Source organism: Amblyraja radiata, chromosome 2, assembly GCF_010909765.2.
Source record: "Amblyraja radiata isolate CabotCenter1 chromosome 2, sAmbRad1.1.pri, whole genome shotgun sequence".
NCBI classification, from domain to species: Eukaryota; Metazoa; Chordata; class Chondrichthyes; order Rajiformes; family Rajidae; genus Amblyraja; species Amblyraja radiata.
The window spans coordinates 59,385,288-59,404,295 of record NC_045957.1 but is presented as its reverse complement, the minus strand read 5'-3'; the positions used below and the strand labels follow the sequence as shown (position 1 = coordinate 59,404,295).

General features: G+C 42.8%; 1 protein-coding gene across 4 annotated transcripts in view; it reads right to left on the bottom strand.

Moving 5' to 3' along the window:
- colq (collagen like tail subunit of asymmetric acetylcholinesterase) overlaps positions 1–18,145 on the bottom strand; it is a 107,351-nt gene extending 89,206 nt beyond the window's left edge. For 2 of the 4 annotated variants that reach the window (XM_033047297.1, XM_033047311.1), the window contains exons 1-2: positions 9,873–10,360; positions 4,695–4,804 (exon numbers count right to left, since the gene is read on the bottom strand). In XM_033047297.1, coding sequence (XP_032903188.1) covers positions 4,695–4,804; positions 9,873–10,038 — 276 coding nt within the window. In that variant the 5' untranslated portion in view covers positions 10,039–10,360. Of the gene's footprint in view, positions 1–4,694; positions 4,805–9,872; positions 10,361–17,815 lie in introns of those variants that run through there. The other 2 variants (XM_033047303.1, XM_033047317.1) reach the window with 2 other exon arrangements.
- Positions 18,146–19,008: the final 863 nt, after the last annotated feature.

The window sequence follows — 19,008 nt, the reverse complement described above, 5'->3', positions numbered from 1 at the left end:
CCCCCCCTCCTCCTCTCCTCTCCACTCCCCCCTCTCCTCTCCCCCACCCTCTCCTCTCCCCCCACCTATCCTCCCCCCCTATCCTCTCCCCCCCCTATCCTCTCCCCCCTCTCCATCTCCTCTTTTTCTCCCCCTATCCCCTCCACACACCCCTACCACCCTCCCTCCCCCTCCCTGCTCCCCACCTCTCCCCCTCCCCTCTCAGCACACCCTCTCTCTCCCCCTCTTTCCCCTCTCTTCCCCCCTCTCACCTCTCTCCCCCCCCTCTCTTCCCCCCTCCCCCTCTCTCTCTCTCTCCCTCCCCTCCCCTAAACCCCCTCCCCTAAACCCCCTCCCCTAAACCCCCTCCCCTCCACACCCCCTACCCTCTTCCCTCCACCCTCCCCCCTGCTCCCCACCTCTCCCCCCTCTCAGCACCCCCTCTCTCTCCCCCTCACTCTCACCCTCTCTCTCTCCTCCCCTCCTCCCCCACCTTTCCCCCCTCACTCACCCTCCCTCTTCTCCTCCTCTCCACCCCCCTCTCCCTCTTGCCCCTCTCTCTGTGTCTCTGTCTCTCTCTCTGCCCCTTCTCTATCTGCCCTCACTCTCTATCCCCCCCCCCCCTCCCCCCTCTCTAGGTGTGACTGCAAGTTGGGGGCTATGCGTCAGTAGATAGGGTGTTTATGGGGTATAAGGAGCAAATTAATAATAATATAATATCAAGGGGGGTAATTAGCGTGAGTGCGGGGGGGGGGGGGGGATAGTTAGTGTGTGTGATGCTGCATGCCGCCTCCCCCCCCCCACAACCGCACATTGGGGGAACAGACCCAACGGGTCTGCACTTGGTCTAGTAATATCTAAAAATAAACCAGTTAATGCATATATAAAACATGAAGCTGTTATGTGTTTCAGTTGACAGTTTTGAAAATATGTTAAATCCCAATAACACATTACCGGACATTAACTCTTTTAATTACTTCCCCTTCGATCTCACCACACACCATCCCACTGTACGTTATTCAACCACCTTTCCACATTTCCCCCAGATCTTTAATTGTTCCTAAACTATTAGATCTTTAATTTCTTCAATTTCTTATGAGCTGAACAAATATGTTGCCTACTTCTTTCTTTGCAATCTTAGCTATCGACTCCTTACAGCATCCGTAGCTTGTCTTTCATATTTACAGCATCAGCAATCATTTGCCGTTATTATAGTAACTGTGTTGAACTAGATGTGTGAAATATTACTGAGTTTATCTCAGGAAACATTTTATTCTCCTGCAAAGTAATATTATGTATATTAAACGGATTTGAATTGATTTTTCCTCTTTCCTCTGCCTTGGATGATCTGCCAGAATAGATATCAACAAAGTGTTTCAAAAGCAAAAAGTTGCAAATAGTGTAAATATTCAGCAGGTCAGACGAAAAGGATGCTGGCCAAATTGCTGAGTGTTTCCACTTTTATGTCAAACAAAAGCAAAGGAAAATAATTGCGTAGAATTATACAGCATGCACATAGGCTATTCGGCCCAATTTCCCTTGTTCACCAAGTTGCATACCTAAATTAGACACATTTCCTGCATTTAGCCCATATCCCTCTAGACCTTTTATATTCAAGTACCTGTTCAAATATCCTTTAAATATTGTAATTGTACCCCCTCATTCATTTCCTCTGCAACTTATTCCATATACCTATCATACTCTGTGTGAAAACATTGCCATTCGGGTCCCCTTTCATCTTAAATCTACACCCACTAGTTTTAGACACACCTGTCCTGGGGAAAAGACAGTGATCATTTATGTCATCTATGCCCCTCGATGTTGTTGTCTGTCTGTCTGTCTCTAAATCTCTCATCTTGTTTGTTTGGATGTCTATCTGTGAGTGAGTGAGACCCTGAAATTATACCAAAATGGTACACGATAGCACTACAATTTGTGTGCCACCTTACTCACAACTGTCCTGTGGTATGTTTTCAACAAGTTTCGTTTAGGTTGATGTTATATTTTCCAAGTTATCACATTTATAAGTTTACAAAATCCAGTTTGAGAAAGAATGACTTGTGGCAGTTGCTGGCAGTTACAGCAATGATGTCACAATGGGATCTCATTTGCAACAATGTTGCAATCACAGAACACCGAGTCCTGGCAGAGAGATGCTGAACAGGAGGGGGGGGAATGCTGGGGAGGCAGGGGAAGTGGAATTGGCATTTTTTTTAAAGTCCAGGCAGCAGGTGCTTGCATTTTTTTAAAAAAGTTTAAAAAGAGGGAGGATGAAGAGGAGTGGGTGAGGGTGCTGGGGGATAAGGGGAAATGAGCCACCACTGCGCAGTTGGGGGCTATGGGTGAGTGGTGGAATATTGCGTTGGGGAACGGGTTGCGTTGTGGGAACGGGTGAGTGGTGGAATATTGCTTTGGGGGAACGGGTTGCATCGGGGGACCAGGCCTCCCATGTGACAGGGACACAACGGGTCCCACTTGGTCGTGTGTGTGTGTGTGTGTGTGTGGTGTGTGTGTGTGTGTGTGTGTTTGTGTGTGTGTGTGTGTGTGTGTGTGTGTGAGAGAGCGCATGTGTGTGTGTGTGTGTGTGTGTGTGTGTGTGTGTGTGTGTGTGTGCGCGCATGTGTGTGTGTCTCTAAAACTCTTATCTTGTTTGTGATTATATATGTATTTTGTGTATGTGCTCCTGGAGCTACACCAAAATGGTACACGATAGTGCTACAAATTTTGGACCACCTTACTCACAGTTGTCTTATTGTGTTTTTTATCAAGTTTTGTTCAGATTGATGTTATATTTTACAAGGTATTCACTTTTTTTACTTTACAAAATCCAGTTTGAAAAAAAATAACTTGAAGTTGCAGTTAGCAGCTATGATGTCACAATGGGAACTCATTTACATAAACTGCCCCTCAGCAGTGTTCCACTGGCAGTTAGCAGCGTGTGACGTCACAATAGGATCTAATTTACATAAACTCCCCATCAACAGTGTTCCACCCAGTGCAATTAGAGATTTGTTATGTTGTTAGGAGAGGGAGGGAGTGGAGGAGGAGAAATGTTATTTAAACATTGTGTTTAGTGGGGGAGTGGGATAGGGGAGAGGTGAGGTGTGGGAAAGCTGTGTTCTGTGAGGGAGAGGAGAGAGGTAGGGAGGGGAGAGTGGTTATGGAGGGAGGGAGTGACTGAGGGTAGGGGAAAGGAGAGGGAGGGAAAGGTGAGGGAGTGTTGGGGATGAGGGGCAATGGAGCAGTATAGGGGTAGGAAGAGGGATGGCGAGGCACAGTTGGGGAGGGTTGTCGTAACTCGTGTCACAACGGGGATCTCTGGTGTCACAACAGGAACCCGTCAGCCACGCCTGCGCAGTTGGGGGCTATGGGTGAGTGGTGGAATTTTGCGTTTAGGGACTTGCCCTCCCATGTGACAGACCTAACAGGTCCCACTTGGTCTAGTACCTCTATAAAGTCAACCTTCATCCTCCTACACCAGGCAAAAAAGCTACAGCCTAAATAGTTCAAGTCCCACCTTATAATTCAAGCTCTCCTGTCTCTGTAGCATTCTTGTGAATCTTTTCTGCACCGGTTCCAGCTTAAACACTGTCCTGTATAGTTGTAACATGATGTCCAAATTATTGTACTGATTACCCTGACCAATGAAGGCACATGTGCCTTATGCCTTCTTCACCACCCTGACCACCTGTTATGCCACTTTCAGGGAACCATGTACTTGTAACCCTTGGTCTCTCTGTTCTACAACATTCCCCTGGGCCCTATCATTTACTGTGTAAATTCTGCCCTGAATTATTTTACCAAAATTCCTAATTCTGCACTTGTCCAGGTTAAATTCCACCAGCCATTCCTTGGCCCACTTTCCCAGTTGATCCAGATCCTGTTGTAATCTCAGATTAACAGTCTTCCCTGCCCACTATCTCAAAGTTTTGATGTGATCTGCAAGATGACGAACAAAGAAGGACCTAGCATCAATCCCTATATTATCCCCTTGGTCACAAACCTCCAATTTGATAACCCTCCGCTACGCCTCCTACTTACCTTACTTACCCTGGATCCCATGTGAACTAACCTTCCAGACCAGCCCACTGCAGGACTTCATCAAAGATCTTGCTAAGATTCATGTAGCAACATCTACTGCTCTAACCTTGTCAGTCCTCTTGTGAGATTTGTGAGATTCTATTTCCCATGTACAAAGGCATGCTGACTATCCTTGATCAGTTCTTGCAGGTAGATTTTGTCTCTCACAATCCCTTTTAAGCACTTTCCCACCACAGCATGTGACAATAAACTATTTGAACTATAGTTATAATTTGTTCTTCCAGCCTTTCTTAAATAAAGGCACGACATTAGCCACTATTCGGTCATCTGATGCCTTACACATGGTTAACGATGATACAAATATCTCTGTCAGGGCCCCAGCAATTTCTTCTCTATCTTCCACAATGTCTTAGGATCATCCAGGTCATGCCCCAGGAATTTGTCTTACTTCATTTGCTTTAACACTGCCAGCACCAATTCTTTTGGAATATGGGTATATTTCAAGACATCGCTATTCTCTTCTTGAATTCCCAAGCTTCTGTGACATTCTTCATAATAAATAGAGACTGCAAATATGTATTTAAGACATCATCCACCTCCTGTGGGTACCATCGTGCAATTGGTAAGAATGATAGCATTGTGGATATATTGCATAGGAACTTGAATGTACTCACTAGACTTTTATTTTCCATGAAGGCAGGTGGTGGAAACATTGGAGGTGGTGGAGGGGTCAGAAGGCAGCATTTGTTAATGCTTCTTTTCTTGTGTTCCACTGGTGCCAATGCTGCATTGCAAATAAAAGTTAATTAAACAGTACCTTATTGTAGTTTACATTACAACTCAATAATCTTCTCTTAAGGAATAATAATCTCAAGAATTTGAACAAAGCAATGTAAAAGAGCAACATAATATTAATGCCAAGCTTGGCCTATTGATAAATAACCATGCCAATCAACTAATTATAAGACACACAGCAGTAGAAATCTTCAGATCTAGTACAAAATTATAATAAAATAAAAATTAGTGCAAAATCATGGATGAATTGACTATTCGGAATATTCAATGACATTTATAAGCAAAATTGACAAACTAATTGTCTGGTAATTGCGTATTTAAAAAGAAAATTAAGGAACTGTCATTTTATTAAAGTATGCTTGTTGAATCATGTTGAAAACTTGAAGCAGAGATAAGCAGCGGTGACTGGCTGTCATGAGTGTCCACCCAGCATAACAGCAAGGATTATTGTTTACAGATATCCGATCTTTTGATTCATGCTTTGCACATTTCAATGTCAATGTTATAGGCTTCTAGTTTATAGACAATAGACAATAGGTCAGCCCTTCGGCCCTTCGAGCCGGCACCGCCATTCAATGTGATCATGCCTGATCATCCACAAACAGTACCCCGTTCCTGCCTTCTCCCCACATCCCCTGACTCTGCTATCTTTAAGAGCCCTATCTAACTCTCTCTTGAAAGTATCCGGAGAACCGGCCTCCGCCGCCCTCTGAGGCAGAGAATTCCACAGATTTACAACTCTCCGTGTGAAAAAGTGTTTCCTCATCGCTGTTTAAATGGCTCATCCCTTATTCTTAAACTGTAGCCCCTGGTTCTGGACTCCCCCAACATCGGGAACACGTTTCCTGCCTCTAGTGTGTCCAAACTCTCTTTAATCTTATATGTCTCAATAAGATCCCCTCTCACCCTTCTAAATTCCAGAGTGTACAAGCCCTGCTGCTCCATTCTCTTAGCATATGACAGTCCCGCCATCCCGGGAATTAACCTTGTGAACCTATGCTGCACTCCCTCAATAGCAAGAATGTCCTTCCTCAAATTTGGAGACCAAAACTGCACACAATAGTTTCACTGTACTGCAACTAGGAAACTAATTATAAAAGAAATGAACTAGACCCGGGTACATTAATGCCTGTGAAAATTAGAGGATCATTGAGCAACTCGCCTCCTGACATCCCAAAGCCATCCCACCAGTTGCAAACTACATGTTGGGAGTGTGACTGAATATTTCCATTTGCTTGGATAAGCTGCAATAATCCTCAAGAACTTCAACACCGTCCAACTTCAACAAAGAAACTTGTGTGAAGAGTGCCTCAACAATGACATTGGATGTTCTGCAATTACTCTGTGAGGCTTCTTAGAAAAAACTCTGAAATCAGTCGCCTACCAGATGGTAGGGCCTCAGAAAATCATCATGTACAAGTACACCTCCATATACTTCCGACTGGGATTGTGCTTACCGTTTCTTGAGTGGCCCCTGAGGCAAATCTTGGATGGGCTGTAAATGTTGACCTGCTTACTACCTTTTCACAGATTTTAAAAAAGTGATATGCAACTGCATTAGTTGCAGTTCTAAAAAAAAACCCTAGTTAGGATTTATATACATTTTGAAATTCCTTATCTGGCAACTGTGACCGGGATATTTATTTTTGGCACAAAAGGATATACTTTCACAGGCATTAAAATTACAGGTCCTCCCCAGGTTATAAACACCTGACTTATGTACAAGCATTTCAGAGACCAGCGGGATGGAACAATTTTCCAGAATGGAACCTTATTAACCTGGAGAAGACTCATAATAAAAGATTAGCAGAGAATAGAACGCAAAGGATATTATCAGCAGATCAGGCAGCATCTGTGATTAACATTTCATAGTAATGGATTTTCATCAGAATCAGGGCCATCTTATTTTCAATTGAACTATCAATTGAAATTTCACCCCGATAAGTGTGACGTGATGCATTTTGGTTGATAGCGTGGAAGGTAGTCTTAAGTTACAGGGTAATAGTGATGTTGGTGAAAAGGGCTGAGAAATGGCAGATGGAGTTTAATCCAGATTAATGGGAGGTGGTGTATTTGGAGAGTATCAAGAGGCAAGGTCAAATACCATGAATAGTTGTGTTCTCAGGAAGATTGATGAACAGAGGGATTTGGGGTACAAGTTTAAAGATCCTTGAAGGTGACAGTGCAGGTAGATAATATGGTTATGAGGCATATGAGATATTGGCTTTCCTGTGTTGGACCATTGAATACAAGTGCAAGGAAGTTATGCTCCAAATTTATAAAACATTGGCTAGACTTCAACTGTAGCACTGCAAGCAGTTCTAGACACTACACTATTGTAAAGAAATGATAGCACTGGAGACTATGCAGAGGAAACCCACCGCCTGCGAGGCACAATCAATTATGAGGAGAAGCTGGGTTTGTTTTCCCTGAAAAAGATGAGGTGATCGAAATATATAAAATCAAAAGGATTATAGACAAGGTAGACTGCAGGAAATCTTTCCCCATACCAGAGTTGGATAAAATTATAGATTTAGTTTAAGCGTTAAGAAATTTAGAAGGATCTGAGGGGGGGGGGGGGGGGGGGACATTTTTAACATGGAGAGTGGCGACTGCACTACCTGAAAGACTGGTGGAAGCAGAGTCAACGACAGTGTGTAAGAAGTGTTACTATGAGCCCTTTAATCACCTCCGCATAGAACGCTATGGACCAGGTTCTGCAAGATGGGATTAGTTACAGATGATGCCTGCCAGGGAAAACGGCCCGGGTAATGCAAGGAGATTTTCCAATATCAGGTAACCAGTTCTCGTCCCTCTCCCACCAGTCTACCCAGGTACACTCACATTTGGTTCACTACAGCCATTCTCCCCCACCCCACCATCTTGCGCACAGGCCACATCACCAAGACTCATTACCTTTCCACATCCGGTTCTATCCACCCATATCCTCCTTGCCCCGACCCTTCCATCTTCTTATCACCTTCCCTATAGTGTTACACCGATCACCTACTGGCCTCACACCTGCTTCTCACTTCTTTCTACATCTCATCTACGCTCGCTGTCCTGATGCGACCATCGCTTCGCTTCCACAGATGTTCTTCAGCCCGCTGAGTTCCTCTGTCTATACTATTCATCTATGGTCTCTTGTTTCTCAATTGACAACCCTATATAACAGACTCATCCAAAAAAAAGGCCCACTGGATGGTAAATCCCAACTCTAAAGCAAACTGTTCCCTCTACAAAATCTTTATGGTATTAAGATCCTCAAGTATGATATTCAGCACTGAACAGAATTCCCCTGCAAACACAAAAATCTATGTTTACATACGTTCAGCTTCACTTTCTGACACTTGTTCTCAATGCTACGATCTATTCAGTCACTTATGCAACTGTTTTGCTAACTTGTTCTGTCATCTTCAGTTATTTACATAAAGACAACAGGGTTGTCTTTTTTTTTACACTATCTTTAAAATTGTAGCATTTAATTTGTTGTACTTTGTAAGCCTTCATATCATATTAAAAACGACACAAAGTGCTGGATCTACGGTTCAGGCGGCATCTCTGAAGAACATGCATAGATGACCTTCGGGTCGGGACCCTTCTTCAGACTTGGAGAACGCCTTCAAAGTAAACATACCTTGAGGAGATGTCGTCGTGGACCAGTCAACATGTAGAAACAATGAAATGCAGGCAGCCTGAAGCAGGGTCCCAACCCGAAACGTCACCTATCCATGTTCACCAGAGATGCTGTCTGATTTGTTGAGTTACTCCAGCACTTTGTGTCTTTTTTTGTAAACCAGCATTTTTACAGTTTCCCGTTTCTCCCGATCAGGTAATACTTCCAGTGCGCTCCATTGACAATATATGATAGCGACTTGGTGGTTCTCTAATCACTCAATGAAAACGAAACAAACAACCTATCCTGCAATATTATTGTGTCCGCATCTTTTGCTCCACATATATTCGTAGTTCGGTGCACTCCTACGGAGCTGGACAAGTCAACAACAGCCTCGTGTTTTAATGTTGTTTGTTTTTTTGTACTGAATGGGGGAGAAAGTAGGAACGGGGTACTGATTTTGGATGATCAGCCATGATCATATTGAATGGCGGTGTTGGCTCGAAGGGCCGAATGGCCAACTCCTGCACCTATTTTCTATGTTTCTATGTAATATTTATGAAGTGCAACTGGTGGTGTGCAAAACTTTCGAAACAAGGAACTGTTACCAGTTGTTTTTTTTTTTAAAGACAAAGTGCTGGAGTAACTCACCGGTCAGGCCGCATCTCTGGAGAACATGGATTGGTGACATTTCGGGTCGGGTCCCTTCTTCAATCTGAAATCGATGAGTTACTCCAGCATTGTGTGCCTTACATTAAAAACGCTACATGTACCAAATCTTATGAATCTCAATAAATGGCCGCATAAAATAATCCATAATCTTTCATGAAGCGTTACTCTAATTTCCATGTAGAACACTTTCTCCTCAACAGTTCCACCCGAGATGGTTTTCACACTAAATGGGTTGTTTAACATCTTCTTAATTGTTGTGTTTTAAAATTCGATCTAAATGTCCTTATCCAACTCTAATTTAGCGGTTCCCAAGGCAACGTCCGCAAACAATTAGAAATAGTTTCCCATAACGTCTTGCTGGCTGAGCAAGTTATTTCAGGAGACCTGACTGAATATGTGATATGTACGGAGCCAGCTGATGTTTACCCTCTCACATCCGATTGGCGTCCTGTAGTAATAAGGAAGAGACCCGTTGTATTTTTAGAAAGATTTGCGCTTAGACCCTGTCCTCTCTCCCGGTGAAGCGACCGAAATAGAATGAACGCAAAGACAATTTACAATATTAGAAATCTAACACTGAGCCATGCAAATCGTTTAACCTCCTGGTCCACGCCAGGTCGGTAATCCGGTGGGATCAGTTTAGGACATTGATTAGGACAATGTTAGCCGAATGCGGAGTGTTGGTTTTACGTGCACTGTCGATGTCATGCATTTTATACAAAACTGCAAACAAAAGAGATGGGGGTGGCGTAATAATAATGCATTATACCTGCTTGCAATGAGAAAGCTTTGTCCAAGAAGGTAGAGTCAGCCAACGCATAGCAGAAAAAGAGCTGGAGCAAAAGTCCAAAAGCGATCAGGAACATCCCGGCTCGGCTGCTGTTCAAACCTGACGCTGGCGTCGCTGTTGCCATTTGAAGAAGAATGCCGAGCATTTCCCATTAAATCTTTTCCTTACCGCAGACCAGCTATATTTAACCAGAAAGTAATCAGCTGCTTTTACAACACAAGCCCCATCGCGGACATTAGACACTGGCATCACACGTTATTGCTAGAACGTGATCAATGTACGTAAATCTGGCCGGCGGCGTGGATATTTGAATACCCAAACCCTCATCCATAGAGAACTCTGTGCATTCGTGGCCCCGGCTTCAATACAGTTTGTCACTTAGGATCTTGATCACTTTAAGTTCAGAGGGTGTCTTTGACACAACATACGACAGTAGTTTTAATTTCAGTTTATGACTTTCAATAATATCAACACCTCCCTTAACCAAACACTTCGGTGCTCTATCTTAAAGTCTTGATCACATATATTATATAGTCATGCTCTGGTTGTCTGCGCTCATAGTGAAAACGCGATAATTGCCATTTTATTCGCCATAAACTTTTGGGCGAAAAATCGCGAGTTTTCAAACGGATTAAAAAAAAATTTTAAACCCATAATTACCAACAATGAAAACACTAGACCAAATTCCGGTCTCAACACTAACCCCAAATACATGATTAGTCCTAATCAAAATACAAATAGCATCTGGTAACAAATTTAGTGGAGTGGAGGCACCACCCTTATTGCCCTAATCACTCTCATCATACAAATAGATAGCATCCATATTAACCCAGACCTCGTTGAAGATTAAAGGTCTATTAACCTTAACATATGCACTTTAACTCGAACCTGATAAGCCTACCCGTAGTGCAAACTACCCTCTTAATCTTTATCCCATAGCAAAAACAAAGACACGCTTAATAATGTTCCCGAAATCCGCGGTTGCTGTTAACTCGGGCTGTAATACAAAACCATTGATTTCTAAACCGGATTCTTGTCGGTTCTTCAAAAATAGTGACCTTTTTGGTTCATGAGTTGTGGTCGATTTTTTTGTGTTCATGTTCAAGTTTAATTCCTTTCCTTTAAGATCGCACAGAATGAAGCATTTCAAACCCATCCTACAATTCGTGAGATTGTAGTATTGTATTTATAATGCGTGCATTGACGGCGCACTCGTTCTAGTAGTTAGTTGGCGATTCTTGATTTAAACGAAAGGCTTACTTAAAATTTCATTCAAGACTAAAAATATCTGCCAAGTGTTTTGTTTGAACTTTAATTTCAGACATACCTATTTAGATTATTTAATTCTGAGGGCAATCTTATATTATGATCCTATTTCCTCGACTGTAAACTCAAGACCAATGCAATTCACCATCTACTGACGTGTGTGGTCGAGACGGATTTCAGTCAGTCTGGGATTATCTCCAGGCGGCTATGACAATATCGAGCGAGATTCTCATATATTTGCTCTTTGCTTTGAACGTTAATGTTGTTTTGTTTTAAATCCTTTTTATTCTACACCCAAGGAAAGAAATACGATGCGGAAATGCCTCGTCGACTGGCGTTCCTCGGAAAGTGACACACAGTCTTGGTACCATCAGGAAAATGAATGCATCAGCGTCTTGGCAGATCGCATTACATCTCGTTCACTGCCATTAGAATCAGCTATCCCACTATTGCACTCACAGACTAACAATAAATCTTGCATTAATTTCACTCCATTAACCAGGGGAGACGTCCCACGCTTGAGTCCACAGGGATAGTTAAAAACCCAAAGATGCAGCTGTAATAAGTAACGCCCGGCATTACCCCGAAGTAGTGCTTGTGCTCCGTGTGAGGAGACTACCGTGCTTCGTGAATATTTGGTGGGGTGGGGGGGGGGGGGGGGGGGGGGGGATACTGAGACTGAATGATTAACTATATAATTCGTCTCTTTATATAAATGTTATATTGCATATCTGCATTGTTCCCATTCAATCTCTGTTTATTCACGACAACGTAACTATATAAGAGACACAAGGAACTGCGGATGGTGGAATCTTGTGTTCCGCCCCCACCTCTTTTCCGTCTTTCTCCCTCCTAGCGCAATCAGTATGAAAAAGGATCCCGACCAGAAACGTTGTCTATCCATTCCCTCCAGAGTTGTTGCCTGATCCACTGAGTTACTCCAGTACTTTGTGTTTAACTCAACGATTTGTGCCGCCCTTCAAATACCGAGTCTGTGCACCCAATACCTGCAGCCCGACCTGCAACAGGTTGACTCGACTCGAACTGTGTTTCAGCCCAACCCTGTCGAAGATAGTTAAACGCAGGATTTAAATAGTGAAAGAATGAATCTCATACATCTGTCATTCGGTTGCTTTGATAATCCCCCAATGAAGTAGTCAGTAAAGGAGAAGAGTTCTTACCACGCTTTGGAGGTAGGTTGGTGCGTCTTCCACAGACGAGTCCACACTGGTATATAAGCTTATTGATCCGCTCCATCAAGTAAATCAGATTTATTAAACCTAGCCGTTTTATTCTAGAATTAATAGCTAAGCAATTAAAGAGAGAGCTATTCCTCAACATGTATATCATGCACGAATACAGTTTTAGACAAGCGGGAAGTTAAATCAATCTTTTCCTCATTCATTAAGTGTTCCATTCAATTAATGAAAACACCAGGCAAAATTGTTGACGAATTTCAATAAGCTTTCACGAGTAACTTCAAAAAGAAATCATTGCATTACAAATTATACAGTGATCAGGTTAGCACCCGGACCAAAATCGCAGCATCCACTCACTGCATTACCGATCAATTGCAGTTATTTATATAACGTTTGTAAAATTGATAACATTTAAAATTTTCAGTGGAAAACACTAATTGATCGACGCCATCCAACTTGCATTAACGTCAGTAAAAGACCCCACGCATTTGAAGGCAGGGATAGTTTTAAACCATAACAAGATAGTGCTGTAATAATAAACGCCCCCCTGAAGTACTGTTGGTGCTCGGGAAACCCAAAACCCACAAACATTCCACTTGGCCGATGTTCCTTTCTCCTCAAATAACCTGTTCCAGTCAACTTGAGCGAGGCATTCTCTTTTACCCTCAAAGATATGGAGGAGATTACAATTGTGATCGGTTTCTCACATTCGTAAGGCAAATAAGAAAGCTCAACTGAAATTGAGTACTGAGTAGGTTAACCAGTATCTGTGGGAAATGGAGATAGCATTTCAGACTTTGACCTTAAGTGGTCATATCTCTGCTTAGTGTTTATGGTTTTTGGTTTTATTTAAATTAAGGTAAAAAAAAACCCAATGCTAACACTGATACTAAACAACAGTTTTTAATTTAGTAGCAAGTTCATTTAGTCCTTTATTTTTACTGTAAATATCAACTGTCACAATGATAATCAGTACTCCACATCTAATATTACTCTGCTGACAACTTGTAGAATAAACTATTCTTCCTGGGGGTGGGGGAATATATGCTAACAAAAGTTAATTATGAAGACAAATACAAGTCCCTTATAGAATGAAATGGGAGAATTTACCATTGGAAACAAGAAATGACACAAAAATTAAATTATTTGTTTGTGCCTTCATGGAAGAAGTCACAAAAATTTCCAAAAGTGCTGGGGCCATAATGAAAAGAAGGACTTGAAAGATATTAGTACCTAGAAATAAATATTACAAAATTCTACCTATATTATTGAGAGTGAAAGATGATTAATCCTCAGGCAATTATAAAACAAAGGAAAGGGAGAATAAACAGGGTACTATAGGCCAATAACCGAACATCTTTTGTACTGAAAAGGCATGATTGTGTTATAAAGGATGTGATTACAGAACAATAGGATAATATCAATGGTTTTAACCAAAGCCAATGTGAATTTATGAAAGGGAAATTGTGTTTGTCACAATACTAACGTTTTGGAGAAAGCAACTGGTAGAATAGATCAGGAAGAACCTGTAGATGTGACATATTTAAATGTTCAGAAAAGCTTTGATAATGCCTCTTGAAAGAGAATAGTATGCAAAATTAAGCTCTTACACGATTGACACAAGATGCTGTCTTGAACTGAAAATTGATTAATAAATGCATCTTATTCAGGTTGCAGTCAGTGATTATTGGGATAGGGCAGGATCAATGCATGTATCAATTCAATCAAATGTATTTTATTGGTCACATTCACATACACCTAGGTGTAGTGAAGTGAAATGCTTCTTGCCATTTTGCAGCACATAAAGAAGGAATACAGACATAACATTAATAAGAGTTTTAAACATTAAGAACATCCCCCCACAATGGTTCCCATTATGAGGGAAGGCACAAAGTCCAGTCCCCAACCTCAGTTAGAAACATAGAAACATAGAAACATAGAAATTAGGTGCAGGAGTAGGCCATTCGGCCCTTCGAGCCTGCACCGCCATTCAATATGATCATGGCTGATCATCCAACTCAGTATCCCCAATCGGCTGTTCATGTTTTCTCTATCCTCCCTCTTTTCAAAGAATGAATACCGAATGTCTACGCTGCAATCTGCAAGACCCATTGCAGAAACTATACGTTGTTGGATATTGTAGCGAGCGTGCCCTTTGCTTCAATTATATTATGATGTGGGTCTTTGGATCCATGGAACTTTCAGGTATTCAGGCTCACTGTCCTCTCTGGTATAATGTTGTCACTAATATATTTTATATTACTTGCTCGTTTTGCGTGGGCGTTTGGTTTTATAGCATTTAAATAAGTTTACATTTATTAGCTAAGATGGAATCAACATTTTATAAAATTATTCGGCGAAATAATTTCCGTATTCCACTGTTTAAATTCTCCGCACGTGTGGGTAAGTTGCAGTCTTTTCTTCTCTCATTGTTGTCCCTTTTCATATCTGTCCTTTGCCGAATTCTAATTCATCCTTGTCACCGCTTATTCTGGAAACGTTAACCCATCCCATCAAATTTCCATTTTGTACGGATTACATTTCCCCCGTATATGTCGGCAAATAGTTGATATTTCCCCTTGCTAATATTTTCCTTTGCTGAATTCTACAATATTCAAATTCATCATGCATAATGTTGTCATTGAAAAAAATATCAGATTTCACCCCTCGTTCCCCCACCCCCCGCCACCTCTCCGGACTATTATATTTGTTCATTTTCCCTGTAGTCTAAGATCTATATCCGTTTCCCGTTGTGTGTTGGGCGAGGGCGAGGACAGATGAAACCAGATGTTTGGATGAAACCCATTATGACATTGTATATTTCTACATTACAGCAATGGATTTACTATGATCCATTTCCCATTAGTTTACTTCGCTCCTGACTCCTGTTGGGTTCGCATCCTCATAACACACTGGTTTAAACCTTTGTTATGGAGAAAAATAAAGTATTCTTGTTCCCCATCCTCTCCTCCTGCCAATGCTCAGGATCTCATTTGTTCAAGAGCCGTCACCGTCTCCACTTCATTTATTTATTCAGTTGGGCATTTTGGCTCCACAATGTTATCAAGTGCTGCTTCATCTTGGCGTGATATGGTCTCTGATTACACATGGATGTTCTTCACTCTCAGTTATCAGGATGTTATTTCCTTGTACATTATTGTAAATGCTGATGGGAAGTAATCGTTCACTTCGCTATTTTCTAATGCACTGCTTGGTTCCCCATTTATAATAGGATCATATGACCACAAAATCATTCCTAACAAAAAATGTAAATCATGGGATAAATTTACTTTTAAACATCATGCATTCTTCTGCCGTCTCTTTTTATATGTCTTACTGGCATACAGTTCACCCATAGTCGGGCCTATTGAGGTCTCCATAGTTGCCTCTATGGAGGCCCGATGTTCCAGGAGGCCGTTCTCGCCGGGTGATGTTGCTCCGGCGTCGGGAGAGTCCTCTCAGCGGCTTGGGAACCCTGGAACGGCCGCTTCCGTACTGGAGGCCACGGCTTCCGAAGCCAACAAGGCCGCGCCGGTTGGAACTCCACAACTGGCGATCTCATCTAGAGATCCCAGGCTCCCGGTGTAAAGTTCAGCGCCGCCGCCCGCAGCTGGTCACTCCACAGTCCCGCAGCTCCGCGATGTTTTCCTCAGCGATCTTCAGCTCACTGGAGCTCCAGCGCGGCGACCCGGGCAAGGCACTGCCCGCTCCGCGATAGCGCTCCAGCGCTGTGCCGCCGCCGAAGCCGAGGTTCTGGGCGGTCCCCGACAGGAAACGCCGCTCCAGGCCCGCTGGTAGGCCGCGAGGACGGGTCGAAACTGCAGCCCGGAGAAAAGCTGCCTCTCCGACCAGGTAGGGACCCTGATAGGCAGTTCCCCCTTCCCCCCCGCCCTCCCCCCACATAAAAAAAGTCTAGACCTCCAAACAAAACACTTTATCTAACTAAAAATAAAAATAAAAAGATGAAAAGACAGACAGCTGCTGGCTGGGCAGCCATGCACAGGACAGCGCCCCCCTAGGATCTGTGCTCAGCTATTGATCATATATAGTCAATCATTCAGTCAAGACATTCACTCATGATTGCACATCAAAGAAAGCACATCAGCGCCTCTACTTCCTGAGAAGATTACGGAGAGTCGGTATGTCAAAGAGGACTCTCTCGGACTGCTACAGGTGCACAGTAGAGAGCATGCTGACTGGTTGCATCGTGGCTTGGAATCGGAAACTTGAGTGTCCAGGAGTGGAAAAGAATGCAGAAAGTTGTGACCACTGCCCAGTCCATCATCGGCTCTGACCTCCCCACAATCGAAGGGATCTATCGCAGTTGCTGCCTCAAAAAGGCTGCCAACATTATCAAGGACCCACACCATCCTGGCCACACACTCATCTCTCCGCTGCCATCAGGTAGAAGGTACAGGAGGCTGAAATCTGGTACATCCAGGTTCAGGAACAGCTGCTTCCCCACAGCCATCAGGCTATTAAACTTGCCATCAAACAAACTCTGAACTATAACAGCCTATTGCACTGTATCTGTTTATTTATGTGTATATATATGGTCTATGCTCTCTAGACACACTGAACTGTTTTGTATTTATGCTTACAATACTCTGTTGTGCTGCAGCAACCAAGAATTTCATTGTCTTATCTGGGGCACATGGACTTGACTTAACGCTCAAATGCTTATCACCAAACAGCTTATTCTTTCTCCTAAATCCCACTCATGATCATTAATGAATAACAACGCTGACCAGTTTTTTCCCCAACATTGGGGACAATAATAATGATAGAGAATTTTTTAGGAAATTACTTAGCGGAAAAAAAGATTGATATCACCAATCCGTGCACAAACGACCTTAGCAGGTTGCTACGGACGATTGTTTTGTTTAGACGGTGCAACTCACACATCTGGTACGTAAATACGAATGTCATTGTTCCATTTCGGTGACAATTAAACACTCTTGGTCTGGGGGATTCTGTATGTGTCACGGTTGGTGTTTTTGAGTAGTTGAAGAGAAGTATGCAAGTCCCTAGTTTCTCCACTCTCTTCTCCTCCTTTGTGTCCTCTGGCCATGTTTGGTTTCATCAGACCACAATGTACGACCTCTCTAAAAAGACCAGAAGGGTTCGTCAGCAGCAAAAACACTAAGTGCTGGAGGAAGTCACCTGGTCAGGCAGCATCTGTGGAGGAGAATGGATAAACGACCTTTCTTCTGAATATTCTCAGTGTGGAATATTTATTCCGCACGTTTAAAGGCAAACCTTGCAATTCTGTGGGAGCGGTTTGAGGAAAGGAACTGAACAGAGACTTGGCACAGACAGGTTAAAATATCTAGGCGAATATATAGTGAGGCTTTTGAATGAATAGGGAGGATACCAACATTTGAACATATTCTATCGCTAGCAGCACAACGTTTTAGGTTTTTAAATTGTCATGAAAAACATGGCTGTCGCAATTACCTTTATCCGCAGTGTCCCTGCGATTTGCTTGAACCTAACTTCATCGTCCCGCATGGATAGCCCGCCCAACATTGTCACTTGCCAGCAGCAATTGTAAAGCTAGCCTTTAGCACTTACATGCCAGCTTCCCCCCTCTCCTCCACGGTGCACGGGTGAATGCCTACTGTTCCTACCATGATTGGGAGCTTGTGGTCTAGGGGGCAGAACATTGGCCAGGACCGCTCCAGACAGTCCAGTGGCTTGAAACGTTCTCTACCGGCACCCCCACCCCCTCACTGACCAGTCACCGCTGACCAGTACAGGCATTCACGCCGCCGACCCTGCCATTGTCACAGAGCAAGGAGATGCGGCCCCCTGCAAGCGGGAAACATGCATCTGAAGCTGCTGTTTCTTTCTTGCCTCAATATTTGGTCGAACAGTCTTCGTATTACGACTCGGAATTCACCGCCAAGATAATGGAACCTTGGTAATTGATATAAATTACAGAAGACTTGAATAATCTACAAAGGTGCCAGATCTAAACTGTCTGTGACTTCAGTTACAAAACCAATTGTTTCTAATATATCTTTGCTTGTTGAACTGATGAATCAAAGTTCTCACTGCCACCTCTTGGTATAGTTTTGAATGACAGAATTGTTGTCGAACTGGAGGAACAAGCAAGTAACAGATAGATCCATTAAGAAAATTGAAATTTCTTCCCAATAGGGCGGCAGAATTATTTTAAAAAATGGAAAGAATGGATTATTGAGCTGGATGGACCGGAAATGTCTTGCCTGAAATTATTACCGAATCATGTATTGGTGGGGGTGCAATAGTCAAAGGACTTTCGCAGGCTGTCAGATTGTGAAGCCATGGAGTATCCAACAGGTTTTAATCATTCTTCACTGACTCTCGCCCGAAGCAGACAATTTATACACAGTGGCTGGAAATGTTTTAAAGTCTTTTTTTCTCCATCTTTCCCCTGAAACACAAACATAGAACGTCCATTCAACCCACCAAGTCTGTGTCAGCTCGGAGAGCAATGCCATTTAGCCATTCATTTCCCTAATCAAACAATCTACGTCCATCAGGGGCAATTTACAGTGGTCACTTAACCTACCACTCACACTGCTTTAGGATGTGGGACGAAAGTCACAGAGAAAACCTGCAAACTCCACACTAGAAGTTAGGATTCAACCTAGATCAAGAGCTGT